At 39.3% G+C, this 18311-nt stretch overlaps 1 protein-coding gene across 3 annotated transcripts; it reads right to left on the bottom strand.

Annotated features, from left to right (window-relative positions):
- Nucleotides 1-316: 316 nt before the first annotated feature.
- Nucleotides 317-17953, bottom strand: ptpn6 (protein tyrosine phosphatase non-receptor type 6). Of its 3 annotated transcripts, none has more exons than XM_069142482.1 (16): nt 15191-15714; nt 14805-14888; nt 13071-13193; nt 11464-11658; nt 7390-7573; nt 6265-6381; nt 5899-6027; nt 4968-5064; nt 4743-4822; nt 4476-4622; nt 3665-3796; nt 3398-3552; nt 2105-2172; nt 1816-1967; nt 1420-1484; nt 317-649 (listed from the first exon to the last, which is right to left on the bottom strand). In XM_069142482.1, the coding sequence occupies exons 2-16, from the start codon at nt 14810-14812 to the stop codon at nt 559-561; spliced, it is 1743 nt and encodes a 580-aa protein (XP_068998583.1). In that variant the 5' UTR covers nt 14813-14888; nt 15191-15714; the 3' UTR covers nt 317-558. The 3 variants fall into 3 exon arrangements, with proteins under 3 accessions (XP_068998583.1, XP_068998582.1, XP_068998581.1); XM_069142481.1 differs by having other exon boundaries at nt 14805-14830; XM_069142480.1 differs by lacking the exons at nt 14805-14888; nt 15191-15714 and adding an exon at nt 17387-17953.
- Nucleotides 17954-18311: the final 358 nt, after the last annotated feature.

The raw sequence follows: 18311 nt of genomic DNA, 5'->3' as shown, positions 1-18311 counted from the left end.
TGTGCCTCCAGGTGTGAAGATGCAAAGAGAAAGGAGAGCAATCCCCTTTTTGAATTTCTGTGTACACAGGGAAACAGCATCCAAACAGGCCCAAAATGTAACTCGGTCTAAAAATAAATGGAGGCTCCTAACTGAGCTGAAAAGTTGTTTCTTCTTTACGTGTTTAATAAAAGACCCATTTAATGTTAATTTCCTTCATTTACCTCTGTTTTATTAATATGCTTTTAAAACTTAAAGAGCAGGGAGCAACAGTTTTTTATCAAGTGATGAAATGTTACTAAAAAAAACCCTCTTGAAATGAAGAAGCTCCCATCAGTGACAATTAAGCTTATGTTTATTCAAATAACAGACATTAAAAAAGATTACGCACACCTTTATTTTTAACAAATGCATCAGCCAAGCTTTTATGTGGCATATAAGATGTCAATGAGTTATCTTGTCTTGCTTTTTAAACCTTAATTTTACTTGTGTAAGATATCCACTGAAAGACTTCTTCTTTAAAAAAAAGAGTGTCTGTATAAATATAACAAGATAGTTTGACAAAACGTGTCTCGTCTTTTATCTTTTCTTTACTGAGCCACTTTTCTTGTCTGACTTTTTCGCATCTTTCTTTCCTTTTGACAGGTTCTCGTAAACGTCCTCCTTGTTTCTGGAGAGAGAGAAAGAAAAAGCTGATGAATGATTTCTGCAGAGATTCAATGCTGTATTTTTACACACAAGCCAACATTGATTAGACACAGATCTGTAAGAATTGAATCAGAGACTGGCGAGGTTAATGAACGGGGCTGCTGCAGGGGAAATATTTAAACAGACCAACCAACCATGAATCAATCACTCAAAGCTGCCGGTCAACTATTTAGAGCTCCAAGTGGGTCAGGGTTTACAGTGTTGTACTGAATTGGTCAGCATTAGTGGGTTGTTTTATCCTTCTGATTAGTTAATTAGAGCATTGCACACTTCTGAGATTAGTGGTTCACAGGCCCAAAGGTCATAAAAACATTTTCAGACAATAAAACACAGACAGGATGTCTTGGATTTATTTGTACACAACCAAACATATTTTCTTTTGTCTTATTTACCTCTTACACCCATTTAAGGTTCACTAAATGTTTAATCATTGTCATAATGATGCATGAAAAAAGCTTTGAGTTTTCAACGGGAAGCCTGTGTTAGCAGTATTGTTAAATCAAAGTCCAGCTGAAACTACAGTGCGTCCTCCCTCCACCCACAGCTCCCTGACTCTACAAAATGAGACTGTCTGCAGCTCAGATCTTCCTCCAGAAACTGCTGACACAAGGCTGAAGCTGGTGACTAAGTGATGTCTTTATAAAAGAAAATAGGGCACCAGTGTGAACTTTAGAGGAACGATGTGAATGTATTTGGGACATCCAATTCACAGACACACACACATTCACTCACTTTGACACCTTCCTGCTTGCTGATTGGTGTTTGAGAGACAAATTTCCATACTCGGTCTCAGTTTCCTGAGAAAGAAAGAAACAGAGACGTGTCACATAAAGACGTAGTCAGAGGTAATGCGACTGGTTTACTCCATGTGGTCGATTGTTTTGTGTCTCTCAGTCAATGTGCAAGTCACTCTCTGATAACGTATCACGCTACTGGCAATGAACTAGTCTGCCTTGGTGTTCAAATCAGCAGTTAAAAGTACATAGGCCTATTGACACACAAATCTCTTTTTTTTCTTTCTTTTTTTCTTTTTTTTTTAACCTGTTTATCCGTGTCAATCTAGTTCAGCCACAAGGGATAAATGAGGACTCCTGGTGTCGTGTCTGCCTTCCTGTCTCGGCTGCTCACCATGGAGGCGCTGTCTTTGGCCTTGGTGGTCTGTATGTACTCAGACACAGCAAGGTAGATGAATTTGTACTGGGCCTCAGTCTGCACCATACCGGAGCGCTGCTCTCGCACGTTCTGGATGTATTTGGGTATGTCAATATCACAGTCCAGACCTACAGGGGAAAGGCAAGTGAGATAGGAAAGCACTGGATGAATGCAGTGTGACGAAAAGGAGAATAAACCCTGTACTTTAAATGTTTTTGCTCAAAATATTTCTCAACAACTGATTTATATAAAACTCTATTTGTACCTAGAGTGTTGATGGTCTCAATGATCATGTCGATCACCACAATCGTGCCTGTCCGACCGATTCCAGCACTGCACAAATTCACAGAAGAAAAGACGTTCATATATCTTTCAGTCAAGACAAGGTGCAGTTAAACATCATCTGAACATCACTAACTCCACAAAGAAAACTGGATCTGCAGTCATGCTCGTGGTTCTGAAGCTGCTAACATCAATATGGTAACAGCAGGTATAATGTTTAAGATGTTCACTATCTTAGTGTAGCATTTTTCAGGCTAAACGTTGCTAATTTACACTAAACACATTGTACAGTTAAGGTTGGTCACAAACCATTGTATTGGACAAATAAAAATGTTGTCCTGATGAAAGTGAAAGAATAAAAGTCAGTGGATTCCCAAAATTCTAACAGTTCATCCCGAGAAGGGCATGACATTTCTTGGTGATCCATCAAACAGCAGATGAGACATTTCCCTTAGAGCCACAAATGCCCGCCATTTGGTGGGACCATTAAAGCCATTATAACATTTTATGTCATTCCTGGAGAGATAAACTGACCATCATTCCTAGAGCCGTGCTGCCAGAATTCAGGAAATTGGATGTAAATCTTTTATTATATTTACAAGCGAAAGAACCAAATGCACATCTAAAGGCTTGCTCTATAAAACAATGGTTGGTTAAATAAATATATTTAGAGCAATTTTTTTTTTTTTTTTTTTTTTTTTGCAGAGACTAATCAATAGGAGAGGGACTTGATTCCATTATATTGTTATTGTTGGGATAGGTGTTCTCAAGGTTGGGGTTGGGACTCCCTGAGGGGTCACGTGATAAATCTGATGGGGGGGGGTGAAAAGATCAAGTTATACAAAATAATTTAAGAAAAAAGATTTCTGGGCCTCGCCGTATGGGGAACCTTGTTACGGCTGTGAAGCTTTGTGAACGTGCTTACATACCAAAATACTTTTCACAAGGATCCTATAAATACCAGCTTTTAAAGAAGCACACGCAGCTCTAGTATCCCTCATGTCACAGAGGGAAAATTCCAGCAGGATAAACTGTCAGTTGACTCAAAAGCCTATTGTTCAGTTACAACTAATCTTAATCCAGAAAATATGATCGTTTTAATCTTAAACCTCCAAGTATTATCACCTAACCTATGATTATGGAATGTGTGCTTTGTAAAGAATAAACAGAGATCCTTTAATATGTTTACAACACATATTATCTCCCTGCATGATCTCATATGATCTCCCTGACAGACCTGGCACCATGAGGCGTTCAGGCTCCAGCTGTCGAGTACCTGCAGTGGATGATCATGGGCCCCGCGTCAGGATATTCCTCCTGCTTAGCGTTCACTTGAGTGAGGAAGCTGAGGACGCCACCTGGCTCCTGAGGCACGCCGTGGTCGGGCCAGCTCAGATACTGGTAGTGCCATATCGCACGAGAATGTTTTGGCTGAGAATAAAAAAAAGTCAACAGTCTTCATAGTCTTGGAGAATTATTTACGCTATCTATGTGTACAGAGAGGAATGTGTGCAGTAAGGTTGAAGATGTGTGTGAAGGTTACCTTGTCCACAGAAGCGATCCACAAAACTCTGATTTTATAATCAGCAGCTTCTCTCTCGGACTCGCAGGTCACCACGTATTGCCCCACCTCCTTGGAGCCGCGAACCTCTGGCCAGTATGGCACACATTTATTCTGCACCAAAATAAAGAAAAAAATAATTCTAACCTCATCTGAAAGGGTCACATGAGGTATAAAGAAGGTTTCTTCATTTGGCTTTTTAAATGTATTTCTTGTTGCCTATTTTGCACATTTTTATAAATTGTTTCAGCGTTTGACTTCTGAATATCAACATTTCACACTTACATTTCTCTTTATTTTAATACGTTCTAAAGTACTAGTAATATGTTGTGTTGACTGCTGTCCTGCTGCACTGTGGGTTCCTAACGACTGTTGCAGTGGCAGAAAAGTTATGTAAACTCTACTCAGCTGTGCAAAAGTCAAAAGCTTCATGAAAACTATTTAATGTCAGGTGCATTTCAGGCCCGCTGGCATTGAAACTTACAGCACCTTTGCTTCATCTTTGGAGCAGTTAATAGGTACATTTCAGAGACTCGTATATGAATTGGCGATATTGTCTTGCAGTCAAGTCAACACTGTTTGTGAGAACGTGACATATCCATATTTCTTTCAGTTTTAAACAACAGAAAACATATTGTGCTTCTGTCAGTGGATATGTCACTAAAGATAATACAAATATTTTTGGGGCATTTTGTGAGTTTCAATCCTTCGATAATATAGAAAAAAAAAAATCAAGAAAGAGCACACAGATAAATCCCAAATCAGCTTTTATCATTGTTGTTTTGATACTGACCCGTCCTTTCTCGACCTCTCTAGTTGTCATGACGATCACACTCGTCTTTTCCTGCCAAACCATCTGCCAGAAATCGTTGACAGTTGTCGCTAGGCATCCCTGAGTGGCAATGTAAACCTTTGGATCTGTAGACTCCCGTAGGTTGTTCTGATAAACACAAACGCAATTAACACAACAACCCAGCAGACTTTAAAACACTAAATATCTGACAGTCTTCTGTTGTGGTTTTGTCGTGTTGTGTTGCAGCGTCATGTTGTGACGACTTACTTTCACATAGTTGCCATTGATATAATCTGAACCCAAAACATCAGGATCAGCGTCCTGCAGGATGACCCTGGTGTCATTGACTTGAGAGAGGAAAGAAGTGGAAGGAGTGAAGACATGGAGGCAAAGAGGGAGAACATTTGTTTCAAATTAAAATGATGTTGATTTATTCGTGAGATTTGGTGAATTTAGAGAAGAAGGATAATAAGGGGGAGATAAAAGACTCACAAGGAAGAATATTCTTGTATCTGTTTTTGCTCTTATTTTCTGGTCTTTGGCCTTCCTCTCTGCTCTTTTTCAACTTGGCCTCCAATTTTTGCAGAGCCTGTGGGGACAGAGAGGTGACAGTGTGATGCCAGGTGTCCGATTTACAAACCACTCATACTGTACAGCATCCTTAACATTATTGTGATGGACACAGAGAAATTAACATATATAATTTTTACTGAACAAACATTGGAGCTCCGGCAGTTAGGTAATAAATTAGTCAAGCAAAAAAGAATCAACCAGCAATCATTAAAAAAAAAAAAAATCTATTGATTTTTTAAAGTCTTTTTTAAGCAAATATTTAAAAATATGTTCAATAATAGCCTCCCACTTGTGAGTTTTTGCTGTTTTTGTTTTTTTTACATGTTTTATGTTGTAAACTGAAAATCTTTGGGTTTTGATTTTGCTCAGTTAGTCGGACAGAACGAGCAGTTTGAAGATGAAACATTGGGTTTCGGGAATCACAAAAAGAAGAATTGTCAGAAAAATAATTAATGAAAATAATCATCAGCTGGGGCCCACCTGCAATTTATTATCATTAAATCTAACATCTACAGGGAAGTTTTCCATTTCCTTTTACTGAAAGAGTGTTTTTAATAAAACATAATCTGGATACTCTTCCACACTAAAAACTCAAAGCCTCTAAGGAGTTATTGTGTAAAATATTGGGGCACATTTAATTAACTCCCCCACCAGAAGGTGGTAGTATATGACTTCTACAGCAGTTAATGCCCCATATTAAGGAAGTGAGATGTAAAACGCCATTTCTGCTGCTTTGTAAAAAGAAGCCTGATGTGTCTTTTATTTTTGCCTTCTTCAGGACAATCCTGTGGCTCTCAACAACAATGACAAATCATCTTGGTGTGAAGCAATGATCGGTGTTAAATCTTACGTCAAATTCCTCCCAGAAGCCCGCCTTGCTCTTCTGTCCCTCACCATCCTGCAGCTGCTCCAAGGTCTGATCAAGCTGTTTCACTCTGCTGTCGATGTCTGCTGCGTTCACTCTGGTGGAGTAATACGGCTGCCAGGACAGACAGAGATAAAAAGAAAAGGGAAAATATTGTAATAGACGTGAAAGGAAAAGAACAGCCATTACGCAACATCGTCATTAAGACAAACACAAAGATGTGAGTAATGTTTCCTATCTGTAGGATGTGCTGCTCGCCTTTAAAATAATTCATGAAGACGAGTTTCTCACAGTTCACTGACAATCATATAATACTAAGCCATGCTTTGTTTACGTGAGAGCCCCTTTCACCTGTTTGAGATAAACCCAGTTTCCAGAGATCTCCTCGATGCCTTTGCGTTTGTAGAAATCCACCAAGTCTGTCAGTGTGTCGAACAAATCTGAGCCTCCCACGGTGTACCTGTCATTCTGGACACACACACACACACACACACACACACACACACACACACACACACACACACACACACACACACAGTCAAATTTGTTGCAAAATATGTTTTGACCAACTGAAAAGTCGATCTTTAAATGTAATGCCCAAACTGAAAATAAAAGATACATTAATAAACAAAAATAGCAGCAATAATTTTGAAATGACCTTGAATCAAAATGGAAACAAACAGTTTTAGAAAACAAAAGTGTAAAAAAGACTTGCAGCCAATAATTAAAGGTGATTTCTGTACTGTTGTGTATCAACAATTAATCAAGTGAATGACACAATCTTCTGGCTATCACAACTGATTTCCTCTGAGTAAAGGGCCTGAACATAATCCCTGGCACCTTCAACAGAACCGGAAGATTAGCGCATGGTGTGGCTGGTTAACTCACCTGATCTCTGCCACATGCCGCTATGAAAAGGCCTTTGTGACCCTCGAAGTAATCTCACATTAATTTACTGCACCTCAGACCACAAATGTTTCCAATGTAAATGAGGGCTGAACGGAGTTTTTTTTTTTATGAGGTTCAAACGCAGCTAAATGCAAAGATGGACACAAGGACACAATCTATGAAAATTAGTTGGCCCTGTGACTTTTTTCTGGATAAAATTAGCGCCACATTACAGAGAGTGTAAATTTATTTTTTTGTTTCGTCTTTTTAATGAGAAAGAAACAGTTCCTGTTGCTGAGACTTAAAATATGAGCAACAGCCATTTATTGCATAAAACAAGGAAATGAGACTAAACCTATTTCAGAGTGCACTGCTCAACTTTGGGAATACCCCGAATTTTTTCACGTGACCTGAACTTGCATCAAGGTATCGTAATTCTGCGTATTATTAAAAAGACCAGAGAGGAAGAAAAAAATAAATCCAAGTTTCGTGCTCATGTGTGTCACACACACACACACACACACACACACACACACACACACACACACACAGTCACACAGGGACACACATGTATTGACACACACCTACCTGGCACATTATCTTAATGTGGGAGATCCTCTTCTTGCCAGTTTTGCTCTTCTCATCCGTCAGAACGGAGAGGACAAAGTCTCCAGGTTTGGACAGAGACTCTCGGACCAGGAAGATCCCCAGCTCGTCTCGTGCACTGAGCAGCTTCTCTGCATTTGGCCCCGACAGGTGACCGTGGAACCACCTGAGGCAGAAACACACTGACATGGTCATGATGTGCTCTCTATGACATCTTTAAAGAGAGTGATGCCTTGTCTGTGACCTGCAAAACGACGAATGTCTTCTTCTGTGTTGTGGAGACTTTTGACTTTTAAAAAACTGAAAAACACAAACAAAACCTCCTTTTTTTTCTGCCTTCTACTTACTGGAATTAAATTAAGATGTGTTAAATCTGTGACTGCTGTGTGAAAGACATCCATCAGTCTCTTTGAGGCTGAGCGATTGTCAGAGATACACTGATGTTGTTCACTGTACTGTGCACAGTACAGTGAACAACATCAGTGTATTTCAGAAATACAAAGTGACGACAAGAATTGTTTACAGCAAAAGCATCAGACAGAGTTGTAAATAGTATACAGATGCAAATGTGAAAAGCTGGTCATATGTATTTATGTCCACCACTGTACTTTGTGTCTGTCTGTGTGTGTGTGTGTGTGTGTGTGTGTGTGTGTGTGTGTGTGTGTGTGTGTGTGTGTGTGTGTGTGTGTGTGTGTGTGTGTGTGTGTGTGTGTGTGCGTGCGTGTGCGTGCGTGTGTGTGTGTGTGTGTGATGACAATGTACACCCAGCCGGGCTGGGTTGTGACTTAATTTTAAGCACAGTTCTCGATTTCTTCTTCTAAACTTCCTGTGTTGCGGTCGGAAAATTTCTGATGACAGATTTCGTGGCTGAAGAGGACAAAGTATTTATAGCCTGCCCCTCCCCTCCCCCTTCTATATGTAACATCCACCAATACCCCTCATTTCCCCTCCCTCCACCACACTTTGCTCTCTTTTTGAATTTTGCACAATATTTTAAATGCTTCAGTTCTTTGATTTGCTTAGTTGTCAAATCACAGTGCATCAGGCTTTTTACACAAACTGAAATAAGACCCCAGCTGATGTTTTTTTTTTTATCTACAGCAGGTTGCAAATAGAACCTGCAGCAAAGAAAAGGCAGGGTTTGTGCAGAAACTAAAGAACAGCCAGCGTAGAGGACGGAGGGATTCAGTCAGCAGACATGTTTGAGACAACTTGTATGCGTGATAAAACTGATGTCTTAATCAGATTAATGATTAGAGTTATTGAACATATTTATCCTATCTTCTGGGAAACGACAAGCCACCAGATTCATGAGAACTGACGTGAAGATGCCTGCAGCACACCATGACCTGCTGAGGTGTGTGTAATCATGCTTTGCTGTGATGAGAGAGAGTATGGGTGAGATGAGGAAGATAGTGAGTGAGCAAGAACATGATAAACTGTGCAATAGAGGAAGACGAGCAGGGTCTGGCCATTGCTTTCAAAACTTAAAGTTTCCAACCGCACCAGCAAAAGGGAAGTTAGACAACCGACAGAGAGAGAAGGACGAGGGGGGGGAGTCAATAGGGTTCACACACACACACACACACACACACACACACACACACACACACACACACACACACACACACACACACACACACGGTAGGGTAGAAAGTAGTGTCCCCTTTGACTCATACAAGAAGTACGTTTTATCACTACTAGTTGGACATATACCTACTTTAAGAAGCCTACAGTCAGTGTTTCCAGCTGGGAAGAAAACGCCATCAATTATAAACCACCTACAGCATCAATGTCATGGAATTGATATGTACAGTGTGGGCGGATTAGCAGTAAATAAAAAAATATATATATATTAGCATTCATTTTTGATTCTGTTTGACAAACAACAAATAGATTAAGATTTGTATCTGACTTACTGCAGCAGCGTGGTGGATTATTTTATGTGCACGAAGACACAGACGTTAGAAATTATCTGTATTATCTGGTTACTATGTTTAGCAAACAACAGCGTTCCTCGATAAGAACGAAACAAAAGAATAAAAGAGTTTTAAGTAGCAATACCACAACAGGAAAACACTTACTCTCATGTAAAAATCCTGCACTCAAAAACAACTTTAGGGTTATTGTGAAGAATTCCTTCTGTTACAGAGTGGGATTCCCATTTTTTATTGTACCAAATTGAAAATGATCTGCATATTTTGAGAAAACACTCATGTAAATCCATTGTAGAGCTTTTCTGTAAATGACAACATTCAAAATTGACTAAAAACTCTATATAATGTCCAAAAACAACAAGGCAGTTCTTGGAAAGTTTCCAGATATGTGAAGGTATGCTAAGTTCCAAGTTTATACTTCATCATTTATTCACATGTTAATTGTATATTCATAATCATTTACCTATATATTCATTTATTATCTAGTTTTTAAGATGCTTTAATAACGTGTATGATACCTTTCGAAACACCTGAGAGTAATAGGAAGCTTTTGCACATTTAGACTACAAGACCTTTCGCACTACAGCGATATTCTTAAGTTAAATATAAAATCAGATACTTTACTTTTTTCACTGTGCAAACACTCTTCAATTGTTTCTTTTTGGAAACGAGTGATTAAAAATACTGCTGGCTTGGTTAAACAGAGCACTGACAGAATCTCCTGTGTCACTGGCAACAATCCAAACAAGAAACAGCATTTGTATTAACAGGTTTTATTGGAGCTTGTAGAAACATTGTCCACCGTCAAAGGCGTCAGACAGAGTCAGATATTTTGCTGAATGTTTCAATTAATGCCAGACATTGTGTCTTTTGCATTTCCGATTGAAATGACAGGCACTTATCGAAATAAATTCTGACATTCCATCTCTGTTTTGATTAGGAAACATTATGGAAAGTATTTCTACAATTTTCACTGTGAGCATACTGCAGTAGCTCATCCATCTTATGTAGCCTGTGTTGTAGTTTAGATGTGCTTTCTTCTGTCATTGGTTTGCTGCATTATACACTTTACGTGGAGCAAAAAGCCTCCCTACACTCAAACATGTATTTCACCTAGAAGTTTGACCTTCACTGTGAGGGATGATGCAGCTGCAGCATTTGACTTCAAAAATTGAACTGTTTTCAAGTTCTTCTGCAGAAACGGAAAAGTTGTGGTCAACTAAAATCAGTTTTAGAGTTTAAGACGCAGATGTACGAGATTATTTTGTTCCAATTGTGGTCCAACATGCAACTTAGACAAGCCTGACTAAGAAACCTGAAACATCCAGTGAGTGCACAATGAGAATGAAGTTCTGAGTGAGGGAGGAGCATCTCGTGTCCAAGAGGTAAACTTCAAAAATTTGCCACAGATTTCAGATTTTTCAGTAAGGGAGAAGGAGTAAATGTAACTTTGAGAATTTGTAAAAAAGTGATGTAATTGTTTTGTGTAAAAAAAAACAAAAAAAAAAACATAGAAGATGAATGTTTTTTTGTATCTTAAAACATACTGTGGGAGGCTCTTTAATGAAAGGTAAAATATTTCCATCTGTGACGTAGCAGAGGAAAAGTATAAAGTCTGACGCATGGGAATATTTGAATAAAATAAAGGTGTGTTTTCAGTAATGTACTTTAATCAATCAATCTACTTCCCACCTCTGATAATGTCAACGCCTCTCATGTCCACAAGCTGCAGCAGTGAGGCAGGTGTAGGAATGAAGCTTCAACAGCGTGGGTGTTTATTTTATCACTTACTCACACTGTGACAACAAAGATGCCGTTACAGCTAAATCATTTAAAAAGTGCCTTCGGACGAAAAGCTTTTCCTCCAGAGGAAAAGATTAAAGCCAACAAATCACAACAACAAATGACGCTCATCATCCCTGCTACATAAACAGCACTTAGGGGAAATGCATCTGGTCACAGTTTACTATATTCATTTAACCACCTAACCAAAAAGTAATGCACGTAAAATGAGAGAGTAGGTGGAGGCTGCACAGAGAAGAAAGTGAGTGTAAGCCACATTAACAGGCTCGGGGTTGAACAGTGAACATGGAGATGAGGCGTGAAAGAGTGCACAGACCTCTCTGTGGTGGGGTCGGAGCAGTTGAGGGGATATTTGAGCTCGATGATGGTGCCATCCTTGTCCTGAAGGGTGCCGTTCTCCGCCGTGTAGTAGTCCACCAGTTCCGACAGGGTAGCAAACTTCTCACCGCCATACAGGTCATAGTAGTCACCTGTGTTCTGGATGCGGATGTGGGTCACCATCTCACCCACCCTGGAGAGAAAAAAAAAACAGTCAGACCACACCGACCAGCGATGTAAATTCGTAAGTTTGTGTTGCAAAAAATAAAATAAAAGCGTTTGGCCCACAAAACCCTTCTGAGTTTTATTTGAGTTTCACAGCCTCTCGAGCTGAACTCATGTCTGTGCTCTATAGTATTTATAGAGTACCTATATTTGTCTGTGACACAGATGTGTGAACTCGGTGTCTGAACTCTGCCTTTTCTATGGTACAAAGATAGTGTCTAATAAACGTCTGCCTGCCCGAGCAATAAAAGTTACTCATTCATTCAGCTACTCATGACATTGTCAGTCATTATTTCAGACCAGGAGTCCATGTTATTTAATGTTACTAGGGAAGTCTTGAATTGGAGAAAAATCTTTAAACATCAATTAAAAACTGTTGACTCTTGTTTTTTCTTGGGTTCACGGTATTCGGATGAGACGGTAACATCAAACTTTAAAGGCTTCAGTTCACCAGATGTGTGCTGCGGGTCTTTGAGATATAATGAGGGAACTCGTGTGAACGACCAGAACATGTAAAAGAAATACTCAAACTGAAAATGAACTGCATTAATAAAGTGCTTTTCTGCAGTAACAATCAATGCACTTTTTAATTTGCAACGTGGGGTTTCATGTCACTTCACACCTTGAGCCACAGCCACTCGAAAAGGAGGACAGAGAAGGAGTATGACGTGCTCATATTTTTATTTTTAAATTTAATTTAAACTTTCACTCCTCACAACTAGTGATTTTAGAACTGTGGTTAACACGTCACTGATTTATTATATATAATTGCATGTAACATGTAACATAACTCCATCAGCAAGCAACAGGCCGCAGTACTCTGATCAGCATATAACATGATCTTCAAATTAACTGAACCTCATGCACATTAAACATTAAAATATGCAATCAGTCAGCCCTGAAGGCCAAAGTGGACCACACAGCATTTCCAATTCCACATTTATCCGTGTTTAATTCTCTCAGATGGTTGTGAATGTTGATTTGCACACTGTTCTTGAATATTGGAGATATCAACCAAATCATCTAAAAAAAATAGGTTAACATTTATCTGCACTATTGTATGCAGGAATAAAACGGTTACAAATTACATTACAAGTTGAATTTTTATCGTTCCCACAAAGTGCAGTAGAAACCTTGATTTCCATTTTTAAAGACATCTTTTTGTACCGAATCTGTAAAACAGTTTTGTAGCAAACGGTAGCATTTAAATTTGGCAGAGGAATTTAGGAAGTAAATAAAGAAGCTGTAAATGCATGGAGCTTTTGCATCAGGGTTTTGTTGAGCTGAACCGTCCACTTATGTTAAAGTTTATCAGGTTCAGCAACAAAACAAGAGTAACACAGTAAAGGAGATTGTAGGTGCGGGTTTTTTTTTATTTACCTGACCGACAAGGAGAAATCTCCGACATTCTTTTTGCTGGGTCGAGCCAAAAAGCTGCCATGAATGCCTCGAGACTTCAGTATTTCCTCAGCCTGCAGGCCCGTGATGTCTCTGTGGAACCACCTGCATCAACACATAAAGAATATGCGCAGTTAAAATACACTTACTGTGAATAAAACTGCACCAAGTACACATTTAGATTACACATAAAAGATTCGAATCAAATAAATACAAACACTCTAACGTCCACATATGCAGCCTGTATTATGAGGGCACACATTCAGCTGATGAACGCAGTGACTACAAAGTTATTTGACAAACAAAGTAGAAAACAGTTGTGTGAACAAACTGTCTTTTAGCTGGAAATCTGACAGCCGTTTGTATCCGAAAGTTTTTCCGTACAACGGACAAAAAAAAAATCACCCCTGCAAGCGAGGCCAATCTCACCGGTCTACTGACTGACAGAAAAAAGATACTTTTAATATTCACTACCGTTACTTTCTTTGTTTTGCGTTGTGAATGTGAAGATTTTAAGTTCAAACACATGGCTGTAGTGTCCGGTAACCTGGAATTTAGCATTTGTTTATATTTTTTAACATTTTAGATTAAACAATTCATGGATTAATCAACATCATCACCGACACAGAGGACAATAATCGTCGTTCAACTTATAGTCTTTCCCCTTAATCATAAAGACTGTAACCTGTGTTATTTATCCTGCTTATGCTGTAACAGTTGTGGGTATAGACTGTTAAATACCATTATACGTTCTACATTAACACCTCAATCAAAACTTACCATGAACCCGTCTCAGTACAGAATACAAAGTTTGAGAAATACTGATTTAATACTTTACTTCTGCACAATTATAACACAAAAGTACAGAAAAGTTCCATTTTAAAAGCCAATTTAGCAACTCCGAGGACTTTAGTTACTCATAACTGCATCAGTACAGACCAAATATATATTTTATTGCTTCAAAGCTGTGGTCAAGCTTGGCTAACAGCCTCTTACCTAAAACCCAAAAGAACTTTTTAAAGTTGGCATTGGAACAACCCACTAAAACATGAAACAAATACTATCCACGAGTTCAATTTATTGTTGGTTATGTACCATTATAGTAGTTTCTTGTAACCCAGCTTCTTTGACATTTAGTTAGAAAAAGATTCTTTATTAATTCGTCAATATAGTCAACAAAGAAGACATTTTAAACGCCACTGCATCATAAAGTTGCTTCACATCCTCAGGACAAAGCATTGGTTACAAACGTGTTGTAAAGTGAAATGAAAAGTTACGCCATAAACTTTAAAACCCTATTGATGCACTTGTTTTGACAATTAAATTACATTTTTCCTATAATTTTGGGATGCCACAAGTGGGCTTATATACAAGAAACAGGTTGAGGGAAAACATTTGAGAAACGCAGTCACAGAAAGACACAAATGACGGCTCAAGACAAAGGGAGCCGGGTGCAGAACCGATGAAGAACTCGAATGTTGAAGACAGAAACAAGTGCTGTATTTAAACCCTAAACTTAAACATAATTTATGGCAGGTTTTTCGTAACAGCCACTGAACAGCACACAAGGCATCACAAATCACATGATAGAGGAACAGAGCAGGACGAGTCGGCAGCTGGGGAAAGACAGAGAAGGAGGAATGGAAACAGAGAAGTTGTCACAGAGAACTCGACCGGTTTGCTAACGGAGCATTAAAGTCTCCAGTCTTGACTCACCGAACCATGTTGTTTCTTCACTTCGTCTGGGACCAAAGAGAAGAAGAGCGATTGGTGAACTTATACCTGTACCAAATGTGCAGACTAAAAAGCATGAACTTTTTTTGAATTGCTAGTCTTGTGAAACACAAACAAAAATAAACATCTCTTCCTCACTTTAAACTGACTCAAACGAAAGATAAGTCACTTTCAATCACATGCGTTTGCTCTTTCACACACTGACTCAACTTCTGATGACAACTTCCCCATCTAATATCAAAACTATCAGCTCTATCTGCATCACACCACATTCACTAAACAACCATCCTCTGCTCTCCTCCTCCCTTCACCCAATTCTCTTCCTACCCAACCCGTCTGTCCTAGTAGGAAAGCATGTAAACACTTACTCTTTTCGGCTGCCTCTAAAAACAACTGACACCCACCGAGGCGCTCAGACTCTACACGTCGGTCCCCCCTCCTCTCTGCCGTTCTCTCGCTCGCTCACCCCTTCCTTCCTTTTTATGTCTCCTTTCACAAAATAGTGAAAGCAAGACAGGAACCAAAATAGCTGACGGACTGTAATTCCTCCAGCAGATAGAAATGTTGTTGTTGATGCTGCTTCTTTTTTTAATGACCACCACAACAGACATTTGTCATTTTTAGAAGCACACAATTTCTTCTTTCCATTGCTGAACTCAACAAAAGCAGCAGCAGAGACGGTTCAAGCAGTTCCATTGATTGGTGAACCGGAGTGAGAGCTGCTGACCAGTGACTCCAACTCAGTTACAGGAATAAATCATCCACAAAAAACATCACACACCCCCCCCCAAGATTAAACTTTGTCTCTCTGTGAGTATTTGTGAAGTTTTCTCCCCCCCTCTGCCAGCCCACCTGGCTGCTACTACCGCTGTGTTTGTTCTTTACTTCCAGGTGTGTGTGTCTATGTGAAACACACAAAGGTCAGAGTCACAGAACACTTCCTCATTTGCAGTTGAACCTTCCCCCTTCCCCGTGTCTTTGTGTGTGTGTGTGTGTGCGTGTGTGTGTGTGTGTGTGTGTGTGTGTGTGTGTGTGTGTGTGTGTGTGTGTGTGTGTGTGTGTGTGTGTGTGCTTTCAGCTGGGAAACCATTTGTAACTGTGAACTTTGTTTCTATCAACTATTGAGGCAGAAACTCCAAAACAAAAGAACTGCAACAGTATGGCATTTCAAATGTTGCCCTGCTGTCACAGAGAGCACGTAGAGGCTTTTAACAGACACTTGTTTCCTCATAATGCAACATTAGCCTACATACATCTGCTCCATGACAAAAGGTTAATCTGCACTACAAAAAAACAAAACAATTTCCACTAAAGTCATAAATACACCAAAAATGTACAACCTTTGAAACACACACGTACAATCTGCACTTCACTTGCAAATCACATTTTTATTATAGTTTTAATATGAAATGTCAGCTTTACAGAAAAATGTGTCAAGCTGACGATGACACCCCCCTCCCCCCCTTCCCACCCACCCACACAGAGAGCCCTGTAGGTGTCATTTGTCGTGTTAAAATCAGCTATTGCAGTTTGCATTATTGCCCTCGTGTGTTTAACAGTTGAGGTTTTAGCTTCTCTTCCCTCCCGACATGACGGAGCTTCACTTTACATCAGGCTGCAGGATGAACGCAGAAATGTACCAAACACACACATACACATACACACACACACACACACACACACACACACACACACTGACAGTGAAAATATACCCAGATTTGGTCAATTGTCTGGTTTGCAAGGCATCAAATTGTTGCTCTGCAGAGGAATTTACTGCACGTGCAGTCCCGAGACAATAAGTCGATTATGTCTCACATTTAATTCTTCCTGCTTCATAACTTTGAAAATTTACTTCTGCCTTCCATTTTATGTCTTTGAAACTGAATATACTTCCTTTAGTTTTCCCCATACATGATGGAACTTGCGATTTTTCTTGTTACTATTGTAGGTATTTAGGCTGCACTTCTGACAAACGTTGCTTTTAGAATGCGTATTTACTTTATTTATGAGTTGCCAATGTATTGACATAAGCACTGAGACAATCTGGATTTTTCTACCATTAGAGATATTTCCACAATGCTTATATCCTGGTAATTATCGCTGTCATGTTTCTGGCCTTTTTTTTAAATGGCATTATTGATTTAATACTGAGAGATGAGGATTCTTGAATTTCCAAGTATTCAATTAACTGCAAACCATGCGTTCCTGTTTGGATTTTTTTTTTTTGTTCTAGATTTTTTGATGTCACAACATAAACTGCTGCAATTTATTAGTATACATCTATAATCCCCATGAATTATTCCTGAGATGGACGATTTTTACCAAGTTTCAATACAATTTTCGAACATATTGTTGAGATAACTTGCAGATAAACATTAACAAACGTAAACAAGTCTCATAAACAAGTCTCTCTGGTGGTAGAAATGAACAATGGAAAGAAAATAAAAATTAAAAAAACACAGCACCATTGAAAAGAGGCAAAGGTAACACTAAAGCACATCAAACAGTGAAAAGGACTGAGGACAAAAGTAAGAAAAAAATAAATATATGTCACCGAAACTCACCCACACGACATTGTGTGAAGTCCCCTCTCCTCTCTGGATCACTGGCAGTCTGGACCAGGAAGTGATGGGTCGATTTCAGGCTCCTCTGTGTGAGATGATGTTCAGTGTGTCTCCAACTCCAGTCACAATCAAACTCACAGAAAAAGTCAGGTTACATTGACAACAGCTCCAAGTTAGTAAGGTTAGGTGTCCTTGTTCTTACTCTCCCCGCCTCCACCCCTCTTTCATGATGAGATATCAGGCTTCATTACGAGCCAATCCGATTCCTCCCGCCCTGTAATTTACTCTAATTTTCTTAATTGCCCTACTATCTACAAGAAAAAAATGTGCCTGTTCCTGTCCCCTTCTTCCATTGCTTTTTCTGTCGAACTTTTCAGTGAGCAAAAGTCCCTCCTGCTTTTCTATCTGTCCTGCAAATCAGCATTTGCTTCCATGTAAATTCCACATCATCTTTCGAGGTTTGCATGCAAAGTCTGTCCTGCTGTTTATGCTCTATATTTGTCTTGCTTGGACAGTTGCATTTTTATTATACCGGTATCTAGTTCCACGAAATGATGTCATGGATATGCAAATCTGACGACAACAAAAATAAAACCTGAATAAACTAAAGTAGAAATTAAAAATAGCAGCTTGCGGGTGTTACTGAACGATTGAATGAATGACTCTAAAGTCTGAGTGTAATCGTAAACTGTGGCTTTCACAGGCCTCCCCCCCCGACATGTCAATGCAGGCTAAACATCTATTGCCAAATGTCTTATACAGTCCTCACCACTACCATTAAAAAAACAACAAATGAGTAAAACATCTTTAGAAACACGGTGCTCATCTCCATAGGAGACTTTTCCATTTAATTTGTCACCTTTTTGTACTTTACTTACGAACAAGTCTGCAGGCATGCTCGCGGCTCTGTGAGGCAACGCTGACA

The sequence above is a fragment of the Embiotoca jacksoni genome, unplaced genomic scaffold, assembly GCF_022577435.1.
Source record: "Embiotoca jacksoni isolate LCO1_2020_lvr unplaced genomic scaffold, fEmbJac1.0.p SCAF_11, whole genome shotgun sequence".
Classification (NCBI taxonomy): Eukaryota; Metazoa; Chordata; class Actinopteri; family Embiotocidae; genus Embiotoca; species Embiotoca jacksoni.
This window is presented reverse-complemented; position numbering and strand designations above follow the sequence as displayed.

Coding starts and splice junctions, on each gene's coding strand:
- ptpn6 (XM_069142480.1), bottom strand. Junction 1,485..1,815: donor CCAAAGACAGCGCCTCCATG/GTGAGCAGCCGA, acceptor TTTCTTTCTCAG/GAAACTGAGACCGAGTATGG. Junction 650..1,419: donor GCAAGCAGGAAGGTGTCAAA/GTGAGTGAATGT, acceptor CTCTCTCTCCAG/AAACAAGGAGGACGTTTACG.